Here is an 11,992-nt window from a genome sequence, read left to right on the forward strand (position 1 = left end):
TAGGCTGCAGGAAAGGGGAAGGAGGGAATAAATTATAGCATGCACACAAGTCCTCTCTGCCCCTCGTATCCAATGTTTCACTGATTCAGTCCTCAACGTTCGCTCTGTCTCTTACCAGCGCCGTTGGAAGAATCCCAAGTGACATTCAGGTCTTGCTGACTGGGGCAGGAATGCAGCATGGGGCCTGGGTTTCCCTCCTTTTCCAAGAGGCAAGAATAGCAACATTCATTCTCTGGGCCCTTCTGAGTGGGTGGGGAACAGAGGGAACTATTCCAGTCATTTACATCCGTGGGCAGGGGGTCCCAAATAAGACATGCAAGACACGTCTCAGGAATTAGATTTTTCTCTAAGTCAAGTCATCTTTGCTAATCAGAAGAACCCGGGCTGCTCAGAAACCCAATTCTGGGTATGAAAGGCTTCCAGCCTCCTCAGGACTCTCTCAATCACAGTGTTTTCTGCAGCAGTAGCAGAACTCAGGGAGGTTCCTCAGATCACACCATCCATCTTCTCTGGTTACCATGGAGATACTTATTTTTCCCCAGAGAATGCTACCCCCTTCCTGGCAGGAGACTCTGCTGCTACATTTAAGGCCCTGAGGGAGTCTATCAAGGTTACAGAGACCAGGGCATCCTCCCAAAAGGGTTACCAGTTGTGCTACAGGAAATAGAAGCAGAGCCCAGAGAAGAGAACCAGATCACCAGAAAGTTGACAGAAAGTACTGATGAGGTTGAGGCAGAACGAGCAGGACGGACGGATGGATGGACGGACGGATGGACAGACAGACAGACAGACAGACAAAGTGTGCCAGGCAGTGGTAGCTAACACATTTAATCCCAGTACTCGGGTGACAGAGGCAGACAGATTTCTGTGAGTTCAAGGCCAACCTGGTCAACGGAGCGAGTTTCAGGATAGCCAGGGCTACACAGAGAAACATGTCTCGAAAGGCCAAACATAGTAGTAGTTCACGCATATAATTCTATAAAAGCCAAGCAGAGTAGCTCATGGATATAATTCTATAATTCTAGCACTCAGGAAGTGCAGGCTTGAGGCTGCTCATGAATCAGCCTAAATTATGTGAGACTCTATCGAAAGAAAGAAAGAAAGCTGAGTATGGTAGCACAGACCTTTAATCTCAGCACTTGGGAGGCAGAGACTAGATGGGTCTCTGTGAGTTCCAGGCTAGCCTAGACCTCAGAGAGATCTTGTCTCAAAAATTTAAAATAGAATGAAAATAGTAACATTACTTCCTAAGCAGGGCACAGTTGGACACTGCCTGTAATCTCAATACTTTTAGAAGTGAAGTCCTCAGCCTCTTAGGAGTTCAAAGCCAACCTAGGAGATCTAGGGATTTGTCAAAAACAGAGCAAGTATGATGCTACTCACCTTTGATCCAGCACTCTCTAGGCAGAGGCAGTTAGATCTCTGTGAGTTTTAGGCTGGTGAAGGCAGCTTTATTCTCAGCTGGGCTACGCTACGAAGAACAGATGGTAAGGGCCATCGTGCAAAGTCTGTTTCCCTGGCTGCAGTCAGTTGCCCTTTGTCTGGTGGAGATCAAGTTGGTTGTGACCTCCGACCTCTGACTATTATCTCTGGACTGGCTATACAGGGTTTGACTAAGGCGGTTTAGGGAGCATTGTAAAGGTTTTGCCAGTCAGGCCCGTGGTTCCTGCAATCCCACATGAGTGAAGGGCACATGGGTATTAAGAACAGCCTAGTCACAAAGGCACATTAGGCCTCGAGGTTTAGGGCAATGGCTGGCAACTTCTCCAGGCTACTCTGGGAAACTGGACTGTTGAAAATGTTATAATGTAGCCAGGTGCAACATGAAGGATTCCAGGCTTCACACACACACACACACACACACACACACACACACACACACACACACAGAAACCAGGTTTCTCTGTGTTGCTCTGGTTGTCCTGGCTCTCACTCTGTAGACCAGGCTGGCCTCGAACTCACAGAGCTCCACCTGTCTCTGCCTCCTGAGTGCTGGGACAAAAGTTGTGCACCATCACCACCTGGCTTGTATCTTGTTTTTAATTACCCATCAGACCTCTGCCCGGCCAAGTGAAGCATTGGCGCTTTTCAGCAAAAGCAGTCTCTAACTCCCTGTTACCTGCCCTCTCACCTGTATCCCACCTGGGGCAAACCGTGTGTGTGTGTGTGTGTGTGTGTGTGTGTGTGTGTGTGTGTGTGTGTGTGTGTGTCTAACTCCCTGTTACCTGCCCTCTCACCTGTATCCCACCTGGGGCAAACCGTGTGTGTGTGTGTGTGTGTGTGTGTGTGTGTGTGTGTGTGTGTGTGTGTCTAACTCCCTGTTACCTGCCCTCTCACCTGTATCCCACCGTGTGTGTGTGTGTGTGTGTGTGTGTGTGTCTCTAACTCCCTGTTACCTGCCCTCTCACCTGTATCCCACCTGGGGCAAACCGTGTGTGTGTGTGTGTGTGTGTGTGTGTGTGTGTCTCTAACTCCCTGTTACCTGCCCTCTCACCTGTATCCCACCTGGGGCAAACCGTGTGTGTGTGTGTGTGTGTGTGTGTGTGTGTCTCTCTCTAACTCCCTGTTACCTGCCCTCTCACCTGTATCCCACCTGGGGCAAACCGTGTGTGTGTGTGTGTGTGTGTGTGTGTGTGTGTGTGTCTCTCTCTAACTCCCTGTTACCTGCCCTCTCACCTGTATCCCACCTGGGGCAAACCGTGTGTGTGTGTGTGTGTGTGTGTGTGTGTGTGTGTGTGTCTAACTCCCTGTTACCTGCCCTCTCACCTGTATCCCACCGTGTGTGTGTGTGTGTGTGTGTGTGTGTGTCTCTCTAACTCCCTGTTACCTGCCCTCTCACCTGTATCCCACCTGGGGCAAACCGTGTGTGTGTGTGTGTGTGTGTGTGTGTGTGTGTGTGTGTGTGTGTCTCTAACTCCCTGTTACCTGCCCTCTCACCTGTATCCCACCTGGGGCAAACCGTGTGTGTGTGTGTGTGTGTGTGTGTGTGTGTCTCTCTCTAACTCCCTGTTACCTGCCCTCTCACCTGTATCCCACCTGGGGCAAACCGTGTGTGTGTGTGTGTGTGTGTGTGTGTGTGTGTCTCTCTAACTCCCTGTTACCTGCCCTCTCACCTGTATCCCACCTGGGGCAAACCGTGTGTGTGTGTGTGTGTGTGTGTGTGTGTGTGTGTGTCTCTAACTCCCTGTTACCTGCCCTCTCACCTGTATCCCACCTGGGGCAAACCGTGTGTGTGTGTGTGTGTGTGTGTGTGTGTGTGTGTGTGTCTCTAACTCCCTGTTACCTGCCCTCTCACCTGTATCCCACCTGGGGCAAACCGTGTGTGTGTGTGTGTGTGTGTGTGTGTGTGTGTGTGTGTGTGTGTCTCTAACTCCCTGTTACCTGCCCTCTCACCTGTATCCCACCTGGGGCAAACCGTGTGTGTGTGTGTGTGTGTGTGTGTGTGTGTGTGTGTGTGTGTGTCTCTAACTCCCTGTTACCTGCCCTCTCACCTGTATCCCACCTGGGGCAAACCGTGTGTGTGTGTGTGTGTGTGTGTGTGTGTGTGTGTGTGTGTGTGTGTGTATCTCTAAATCCCTGTTACCTGCCCTCTCACCTGTATCCCACCTGGGGCAAACCGTGTGTGTGTGTGTGTGTGTGTGTATCTCTAAATCCCTGTTACCTGCCCTCTCACCTGTATCCCACCTGGGGCAAACCGTGTGTGTGTGTGTATGTGTGTGTGTGTGTGTGTGTGTGTGTGTCTAACTCCCTGTTACCTGCCCTCTCACCTGTATCCCACCTGGGGCAAACCGTGTGTGTGTGTGTGTGTGTGTGTGTGTGTGTGTGTGTGTGTGTGTGTGTGTCTCTAACTCCCTGTTACCTGCCCTCTCACCTGTATCCCACCTGGGGCAAACCGTGTGTGTGTGTGTGTGTGTGTGTGTGTGTGTGTGTCTCTAACTCCCTGTTACCTGCCCTCTCACCTGTATCCCACCTGGGGCAAACCGTGTGTGTGTGTGTGTGTGTGTGTGTGTGTCTCTAACTCCCTGTTACCTGCCCTCTCACCTGTATCCCACCTGGGGCAAACCGTGTGTGTGTGTGTGTGTGTGTGTGTGTGTGTGTGTGTGTGTGTCTCTAACTCCCTGTTACCTGCCCTCTCACCTGTATCCCACCTGGGGCAAACCGTGTGTGTGTGTGTGTGTGTGTGTGTGTGTGTGTGTGTGTGTGTGTGTGTTAATAACTGTTTACAAGCAAGGAGGTCAGACCTGGAAGCACACATTAGCACACCAGGTATGCACTGGGTAAGCGCCTACAAGAAGAGTTGGGAAAGTGGCTTAGGGAGGGCTGCCTTCCTTTCTCTGTACCAGCCCAGGCCCAGAGCTCCCTTTGAGATCCACACCTACCAGAATTACTCTCCGCACTCCTATGCTCCCAGACTCAGAGAAGCAGAGGTCAGCCTGTAGCCACGGGTTGGCCATTCCTAGTAATTGAGCATCTACAGTGGATGCCTGCACATCCACTCACTGCCCTCAATTCAGAGTAGAACACACAAAACTGTTCTGTTCCCCAAACTAGCAACCTAGCAGGATACAAGGGAAGCAGCAGAGCCAGATTTGAGGGCATGTGACCTGTGTTAAGTTATAATACTCCTCGCTTACGGGGCACTTAATTTATGCCCTGTTGTCCCCGTCTTGAACCTTTTAACTGCCTTTGAACCAAGGCCATCGTGTTTTTATTGTAATAGTGAGGCTAGCAAATTATGTAGCCAGTCCAGAATACAGATTAAACGCAATGCAGTGTGATAAATGCCATTACTCCAGGCATGCTGAGGCATGTCTACAAGCCCAGCACTTTCAGGATAGACGCAGGAGGATCAGGAGTTCAAAACCAGTCTAGCTTACACGAGACCCTATCTCATAACGTTGAAATAAATCATGTCAGAATTGAGGGCATGCAGGCAGTCTCCTCATAGCAAGTGCATCCCAGGTGAGCCTGGGAGACACGGAGGAGGGAGGGAGGACCATGTTCCAAGGGAGGGAGGAGTAGATGCAAACAGCTCTCATCTTAGATGAGCTTTCTTGGGTGAGAAAGCTGGGAGAGCTTCCTGCCTGAAACAGCTGGCTGTGGTGGAGAATGAGGACCACCACCACCATCCAGAAGAATTCAAAGGGTTGGGGATTTAGCTCAGTGGTAGAGCGCTTGCCTAGCAAGCACAAGGCCCTGGGTTCGGTCCCCAGCTCTGGAAAAAAAAAGAAAAAAGAAAAGAAAGAGCCAGCCAAGGCTGTGTGACACCCTCCCTCAAAAAACTGAAAGGGGTGGGGGGGGGAGTGTCGATGACTTAGTAAATAGGAAAACAAACGTTTGGGGGTGCTGGAGAGTGGCACAGAAGTTAACAGCACTTACTCTTCTTGCAGAGGACTCGGGTTCCATGCCTAGCACTCTCTTCTGGCCTCTGGAGGTACCAGTCATGGACACGCAGGCAAACATTCACACATTAGTCTTCATGTTTTACTTTTATTTTCATGTGTATAGGTGATTTTTCCTGTGTGTATGTCTGCACGCCACATGCATACACTGCAGGCTAGAAGAATGTCAGGCCTCCTGGGTTCAGACCACTGGGAGCTACCATGTGAGGCACAGGATTCGAACTCAAGTTCTCTCAAAGCGCAGCCAAGTGCTCTTAACCATCAAATCATCTCTCCAGCCCTGAAAATAAGAACATCTTAAAAACAAAACCTCTCAGGACTAGAACACTTGCCTAGCATGAGCAAGACCTTGGGCTCGACCCCCAGAACCTCCAAAATAAAATCCTTTCACGGTCCAACTTTTCCTCCCTGGGGAGTGTCCTGTTTGGTGAGTTCCTGTTCTCTGCTCCACAGCATGTTGTAAACCATGATGCCGCCCCCTCTCCTGATTTATCTAACCACCAGTGAGACGGCCTTATCTAACTAGCCCATCTGGAGGAGGAGCCTGGGCCTCTGCCACACCAGACCATTTCTTTCCCCAGCATCTCTCTCAACCCAGTGCTATTAGTTTGTTTATTCTGTCTGTCCTACCAGCCTTTACTTTCAGGAGGACAGGGAGCCCGGTGATCTGGGCATAAACTGACAGTCCACGAGGCCAGCACGCACGTTTTTGTTGTCGCTGTTTTAATCTGCTTTGTCTTGTTTGCTTTTAGAGACAGGGTTTCTCTGTGGCAGCACACAACCCTGGCTGTCCTAGGACTTCTTCTGTGAACTAGGCTGCCCTTGAACTCACAGAGAACTGCCTACCTCTGCCTTATGAGTGCTGGGACTAAAGGTGTGTGCCACTACGCCTGGCTAAATTTGCAAGTTTTTGTTGGGATTGTGTGGCACTTTTTTCCAAGATTCAATCATTGGCAATTTTTCTGTTTTGTTTATTTTATTTTGAGCTTTTTATTATCTTTTTTTTTTTTGGTTTGTTGTTATTGTTTTTTTGTTTTTTGTTGTTTTTGTTGTTGTTGTTTTTGAGACAGTTTCTCTGTGGAGTCATGGTTATCCTGGAACTTGCTTTGTAGACCAGGCTGGCCCCCAACTCGCCTGCCTCTGCCTCCAGAGACCTGGGATTGCACCATCGCCCAGCAGTTTTGCTGTTTTGAGACAGTCTTAGTGTATAGCTCTGGTGGGTCTCAAACTCACAGGCATCTATCTGCCTGCCTCTACCTCACAACTGCTAAGATCAAAGGCGTGCACCGCCACACCTGGTCTATTTTTCCGGTTCTTTTTTTTTTTTTAAGATTTATTTATTTATTATGATTAAGAATACAAGAAGAGGGCACCAGATCTTATTATAGATGGTTGTGAGCCACCATGTGGTTGCTGGGATTTGAACTCAGGACCTTTGGAAGAGCACACAGTGAGCCATCTCTCCAGCCCTATTTTTCCGGTTCTTTTAAGACAGTAGCCAGTCTAGCATTGAATTCACTTGTCCTTGAACTTTTTCCCCTTGCTTCCTTCTCCTAAGACCTGGGATGCACCATCATACCTAGCAGTTGACAGTATTTTCCAGAGATTCTTACATAAAGTAGCCACCCTTTGGGGGAGCATTTGGATAAAGTCTGGCACAGTAGTTGTCAGCCTTTGGTTCTATTAGGCCCCCACAAACCCAGTTACATCATACTTGGCTGTCTCTTCTTGAATCAGATTTCCCTGGCTCTTGAGGGCCTTTGGATCTAAGATCCCTAATTTCTACTCACCATTCACCCCTATTACAAACAATGTTTCGATAAACAAACTGCACTGTAATTCAGTGGTAGAATGCTTGTCTAGCTAGCTCTATTTGCCATCAAGCACTGCAGAAAATTTAATTTTAAAATAAGTTGAAAGGTTAAATACTAGCACGGTGGTGGTGGCACCTGCCTTTAATCCCAGCACTCATGGGACAGAAGCAGGCAGATCTCTGAGTTTATGGCCAGCCTGGTCTACAGAGTTCCAGTACAGCTTAGAAACCCTGTCACAAAAAAACAAAAAGAAAGGTTAAATGCTTTGAATGAAACATTCCACCTAAATTCTACAAAGGCTTTTACCTCATACACAGGCCTGTAGGACAAATCCTGTACTGGCTGGATTTTTTTTTTTCTTTCTGGGAGCCCCACTCCCACCTCAGGGACTACTTCCTTCCTTAGAAGAATTAATCTAAATTAACAACTTTTGGTTACCAATTTTAAAACATGCTAATCCAAATGATACACTATATAAGGTTCCGATTTTGATCACCTTATTTTATGCTGATTAAATAGCTAAATCTGTGAATGAGTGCAGAGAAGGGTGGGTTGATGGGTGGCTGGATCTGTCGAATTTGGGAAGACCGGCACTTAATTACCCCTTAAAGAAAGTAAATCGAGCCTCACCCTAGACCCATCTTACAGCTAGTACCAGCACCCCGATTGGGTCAAGATGGTAGAACGTGCGATAGGCGCAGGCGCGCTCGAAACCTCCGCCAGTTTCGCGGCCGCCGGGACAACTACCATCCACACTGCGCAAGCGCGCAGGCGGACCAAGCTTTCCCTCCCCCTCTCACCCCTCCCTGAATCAACAGAACGCCCTTTCCAGGCCAAACCCAGTGCGCACGCGTCGATCCTTGACTCCGCCCCCCCGACCAATAGGAAGCCTCAGTGTACGGACGCCGGGGAGCTTGACGCCATGGGTGGGGCCGAGACGTGAGGGCAGCGCGCTGGCGTCACAGGGGCGGCTATATAAGTGAATACAGGCGCCGCCCCTCCGCCCCAGTCACTGAGCCGCCGCCGAGGACTCAGCTGCCTCCCCCTCGAGCCCCCTCGCTTCCCGACGCTCCGTCCCCCCCGCCCGCCTTCTCCCGCAGCCGCCTTCCGCAGGCCGTTTCCACCGAGGAAAAGGAATCGTATCGTATGTCCGCTATCCAGAACCTCCACTCTTTCGGTAAGCCTGGGGAAGGTCGCGGGCCCGAGTGGGGGTGGCGGGGGCGGAGCTAGGGGAGCCGCTGAGCGCTGCGAGCCTTTGTTAGCTTGGGCTGGAGGAGCGGTGGTGCCCGTGGGACCGAGACCTGTGCCCAGGGTCGACCTCCAAGAGTGCCCGGAAGAAACGGGTGGGAGGTGAGCCCTTGGGCGGGCCCGGCGTCTCGGGTGGCGCATTTACTAATGGCTCCTGTCTCTGGGAGAGCCACACCCGCCCCCTCCCGCCACCCCTGCGTCACGTCCTCTACGTCACCGTCGTTGTCACGGAGCAGGGTGGGAAGGCCCCGCCTTGAGAGTTCGGCTTCCGGTCGGTTGCATCAGCCGGGTGGGGCGCTGCCTGCCCACTAGGTCTCCGGCACGTGATCAGCTGTGGAGGGAGGGCGGGCCTAGAGCAGAAAGCCCGTGCTCTGTCTAGCTCTAGTACTGGCCTGTTCCCGGAGGGACAACAAAGAGCACCTCCGGATTTTAGTGACGATATCTGCACAGACAAAAAAAAAAATCAGGAAAGGGGAATCAACAAATGGCCCACAACGACCCGTAACAAAAATTATTTCTTCGTAGACCCCTTTGCTGATGCAAGTAAGGGTGATGACCTGCTTCCTGCTGGCACTGAGGATTATATCCATATAAGAATTCAACAGAGAAACGGCAGGAAGACCCTTACAACTGTCCAAGGGATCGCTGATGATTACGATAAAAAGAAACTAGTGAAGGCGTTTAAGAAGGTGGGTCTGCTGTGGAGAGAGCACATTTTGTCTACAAGGGGAGAGGGTGCAAACTAGAAGGTATTACGTGCCGATGCAGGGCCTCATACATGCTGCATTCTTTTGGGCTTGCAGAAATTTGCCTGCAATGGTACTGTAATTGAGCATCCAGAATATGGAGAAGTAATTCAGCTACAGGGTGACCAGCGCAAGAACATATGCCAGTTCCTGATAGAGGTGAGTTCAGTCCTACCTCAACACTGTTGGCCTCTTTTTTTAAGTTACAGGATCCTACATTTCTCTAATCTTAAAGTTGAGCTCTTTTTAGATACATGTGGACCTCCAATACATGGTGGGGGACAGTGTCAGAAGGGAAGTGTTAGTAGTGACTGCTAGATTGATCCATCATTGTGCCTCCTGGGATTGACTAGAGTGCTCTTCTTTATTGGGACTGCTCTTGGCAGGGTGTAGTGGGAAGACCTGTGTGTAACTGGTGTCATTTCAGGCTTCAACTAACCTGTCTATCTCCCTTGTCCTCTTTGCAGATTGGACTGGCTAAGGACGATCAGCTGAAGGTTCATGGGTTTTAAGTGCTTGTGGCTCTCTGAAGCTTAAGTGAGGATTTCCTTGCAATGAGTAGAATTTCCCTTCTGTCCCTTGTCACAAGTTTAAAAACCTCACAGCTTGTATAATGTAATCATTTGGGGTCCGCTTTTAACTTGGACTAGTGTAACTCCTTCATGCAATAAACTGAAAAGAGCCATGCTGTGTAGTCTTGAAGTCCCTCATTTTAAACAGGTTAAGCAGTAAGCCCTGACAGTCCACCCTGGAACAAAGCAATAAATAACAGGATTTCAGCCAAGCCAAGAACCCCCAAATCACTGGAGGCTATGTCTGACCAGAAGTTCCTTGGGACTCCCTTGACACAGTCCCCAGCCCTAGAAGAGTGTCACCATTTGAACAGCCCAGGTGACTGAGAGTATGGGTAACTGCCCCAGCTATATCATTAGAGTTGAGTCTCTCTGGCTGTAAAAAGAACCCCTGGTGTCTGACCAGGTAGGCAGAATCCAGAAAGGGCTACCTTTCCAGAGAAGTCATGGACATTAGCTCACCACCAGGGCAGTCTTTTTTAGGCAGATCTCTCCTAGCCAAGGGATGTTGAAACATGAAGGGTAAGGCCAGCCTGGTATCAGTTAAACTTACGACAAGGGAACAAATACCAAGCTGGTGCTGTTGGTCTTATGGCTAGCTATAAAGGCTTCAACACAATACAAGCCACTGCCCAGTGCCATGTGAAGGAACAAACTGGTCTTTTGGTTTTCTTTTCCCTTCCAGTTTTAATGTTATGTAATGTATTTAAATCCTTATTTAAATAAAGCTTGTTTTCAGAAATACTTGATGTCCAGATTGTACTTTATACTAAGTCAAGCTTATTTACTGAGGAATCTTAAAGATGGGCTCAGCTGGGAAGCATCTAACCAAAGCTGTGCCAGTTCATTTACACAGGCGGTGCACAAATACAAAACAGTCCTACATAACATTTCAAGGCTTGGTGGGATGGCTCACTAGCTAGACACCTGTTGCTAAGCCTGATGACCTGAGCTCAATCCCCAGGACCTAGAAGGAGAGAGATGGGGTGACTCCCGCAAGTGGCCCTTTGATCTCCACTCTTCTACTGCCAGCATGCATGGCCACACACATGCAAACAATTTTCAAAAAGGTAAATTATTTTGAAGAAAAAGTAATTGAACAAAATTAAGGGCTGGAGAGGTGGCTCAGTGGTTAAAGAGCACTGACTGCTTTTCCAGAGGTCCTGAGTTCAATTCCCAACAACTATATGGTGTCTCACAACCATCTGTAGTGGGACCTGATGCCCTCTTCTGGTGTGTCTGAAGACAATAGTGTACTCATAAAAAAAAAAAAACTTTAAAAAAATTTAAGGTTTATAAGTAGTGGGCATCCTGGGTCAGCATTAGGGACGTATAAAACTAATCTGTATATTCATAAGATGTCAAGTCCTTGGTGTGTCTACTTCAGTGGGAGCCATGTGAGGGAATGATAGATAAGTCATGGATCTCAGGAGGAGGACCCCACTCCCACAAACTCTTCTGCCCACGTGGTCCCATGCTCCACATACAGATTATTACTTTGTGAGGAACTATGGCGGTTGTCCTGACTCCTGGAGCACTTACAGACCAGGCTGGCTTCAAACTCTGATCCACCTGCCTCTAGAGTGCTGAGACTAAAGCTGTACTACCACATGGCTGAAACAACTCAAGTTGTTCAGTTCCTCTGGTGCTAATTACAGATGGTTATTAGTGGGAACTGAACCCATGCTGACAAAATCTCAGGCTGTGTTGATAAGGCAAAGCACTGTCCTGGCACATGAGAAAACTATTACTGCTAGTCCATTTCTTCTATACTTAAAATGAAAATCAGGTCTGGTGGCACACCTGTGGTCTCAGTTCCTCGGATGGCTCTGAGGTCTCAGGAGCCTGCCTGGGCTACAAAGTAACTGCAAACTCTAAAAGATCAAAAAAGGACCTAGAATATCTAGTAATAGGGCACTTACCTAGAATTCCTAAGGCCCTAGGTTTCAATACACAGCAAGAATAGAAGAAAACAAGGCAAAAAGCCACCTTAAATTGTACAGGTCCACAAAAATAACAAACTAATTCAAACTGATGTTCATGAACAGATGGAAGGCTGTTCCAGGAACTCAATTGGCCACTTGTCTCAGCAGTGCCCTCTTGTGGCATTAGTATGAAACAATTTATAACGCAAGCCTTTGTCACTTGAATTGTTTTTAATGGGCTTCTGTGTTGCTAGCCTTAAATTCCTGAGCTCCAAGGCTGCTTCT

General features: G+C 48.9%; 2 protein-coding genes and 1 long non-coding RNA gene across 5 annotated transcripts in view; 1 reads left to right on the forward strand and 2 right to left on the reverse strand.

Annotated features, from left to right (window-relative positions):
• Krt42 (keratin 42) overlaps positions 1-2,554 on the reverse strand; it is a 55,916-nt gene extending 53,362 nt beyond the window's left edge. Inside the window, exon 1 of the mRNA XM_017597440.3 lies at positions 116-2,554. Within this exon, the coding sequence (XP_017452929.1) occupies positions 116-145 (30 nt within the window). The 5' untranslated portion in view covers positions 146-2,554. The remainder of the gene's footprint in view (positions 1-115) is intronic.
• Positions 2,555-5,476: 2,922 nt separating this feature from the next.
• Positions 5,477-8,017, reverse strand: LOC134480873 (uncharacterized). 2 transcript variants are annotated; one of them, XR_010055804.1, is made up of 2 exons: positions 7,847-8,017; positions 5,477-5,682 (listed from the first exon to the last, which is right to left on the reverse strand). It is a non-coding gene; the product is annotated as an uncharacterized LOC134480873 (long non-coding RNA). The 2 variants fall into 2 exon arrangements; XR_010055805.1 differs by having other exon boundaries at positions 5,477-7,446; positions 7,847-7,966.
• A 125-nt stretch (positions 8,018-8,142) lies between these two features.
• On the forward strand, positions 8,143-10,526 carry Eif1 (eukaryotic translation initiation factor 1). Of its 2 annotated transcripts, NM_001105837.1 has the most exons (4): positions 8,216-8,393; positions 8,990-9,153; positions 9,268-9,369; positions 9,678-10,307. In NM_001105837.1, the coding sequence occupies exons 1-4, from the start codon at positions 8,363-8,365 to the stop codon at positions 9,720-9,722; spliced, it is 342 nt and encodes a 113-aa protein (NP_001099307.1). In that variant the 5' UTR covers positions 8,216-8,362; the 3' UTR covers positions 9,723-10,307. The 2 variants fall into 2 exon arrangements, with proteins under 2 accessions (XP_063124804.1, NP_001099307.1); XM_063268734.1 differs by having other exon boundaries at positions 8,143-8,393; positions 9,268-10,526.
• The last annotated feature ends 1,466 nt before the right edge of the window (positions 10,527-11,992 follow it).

The sequence above is a fragment of the Rattus norvegicus genome, chromosome 10 (genome assembly GCF_036323735.1).
Source record: "Rattus norvegicus strain BN/NHsdMcwi chromosome 10, GRCr8, whole genome shotgun sequence".
Taxonomy (NCBI): domain Eukaryota; kingdom Metazoa; phylum Chordata; class Mammalia; order Rodentia; family Muridae; genus Rattus; species Rattus norvegicus.

Coding starts and splice junctions, on each gene's coding strand:
- Eif1 (XM_063268734.1), top strand. CDS start 8,363: ATGTCCGCTATCCAGAACCTCCACTCTTTCG. Junction 8,394..8,989: donor CCAGAACCTCCACTCTTTCG/GTAAGCCTGGGG, acceptor ATTTCTTCGTAG/ACCCCTTTGCTGATGCAAGT. Junction 9,154..9,267: donor TAGTGAAGGCGTTTAAGAAG/GTGGGTCTGCTG, acceptor TTGGGCTTGCAG/AAATTTGCCTGCAATGGTAC.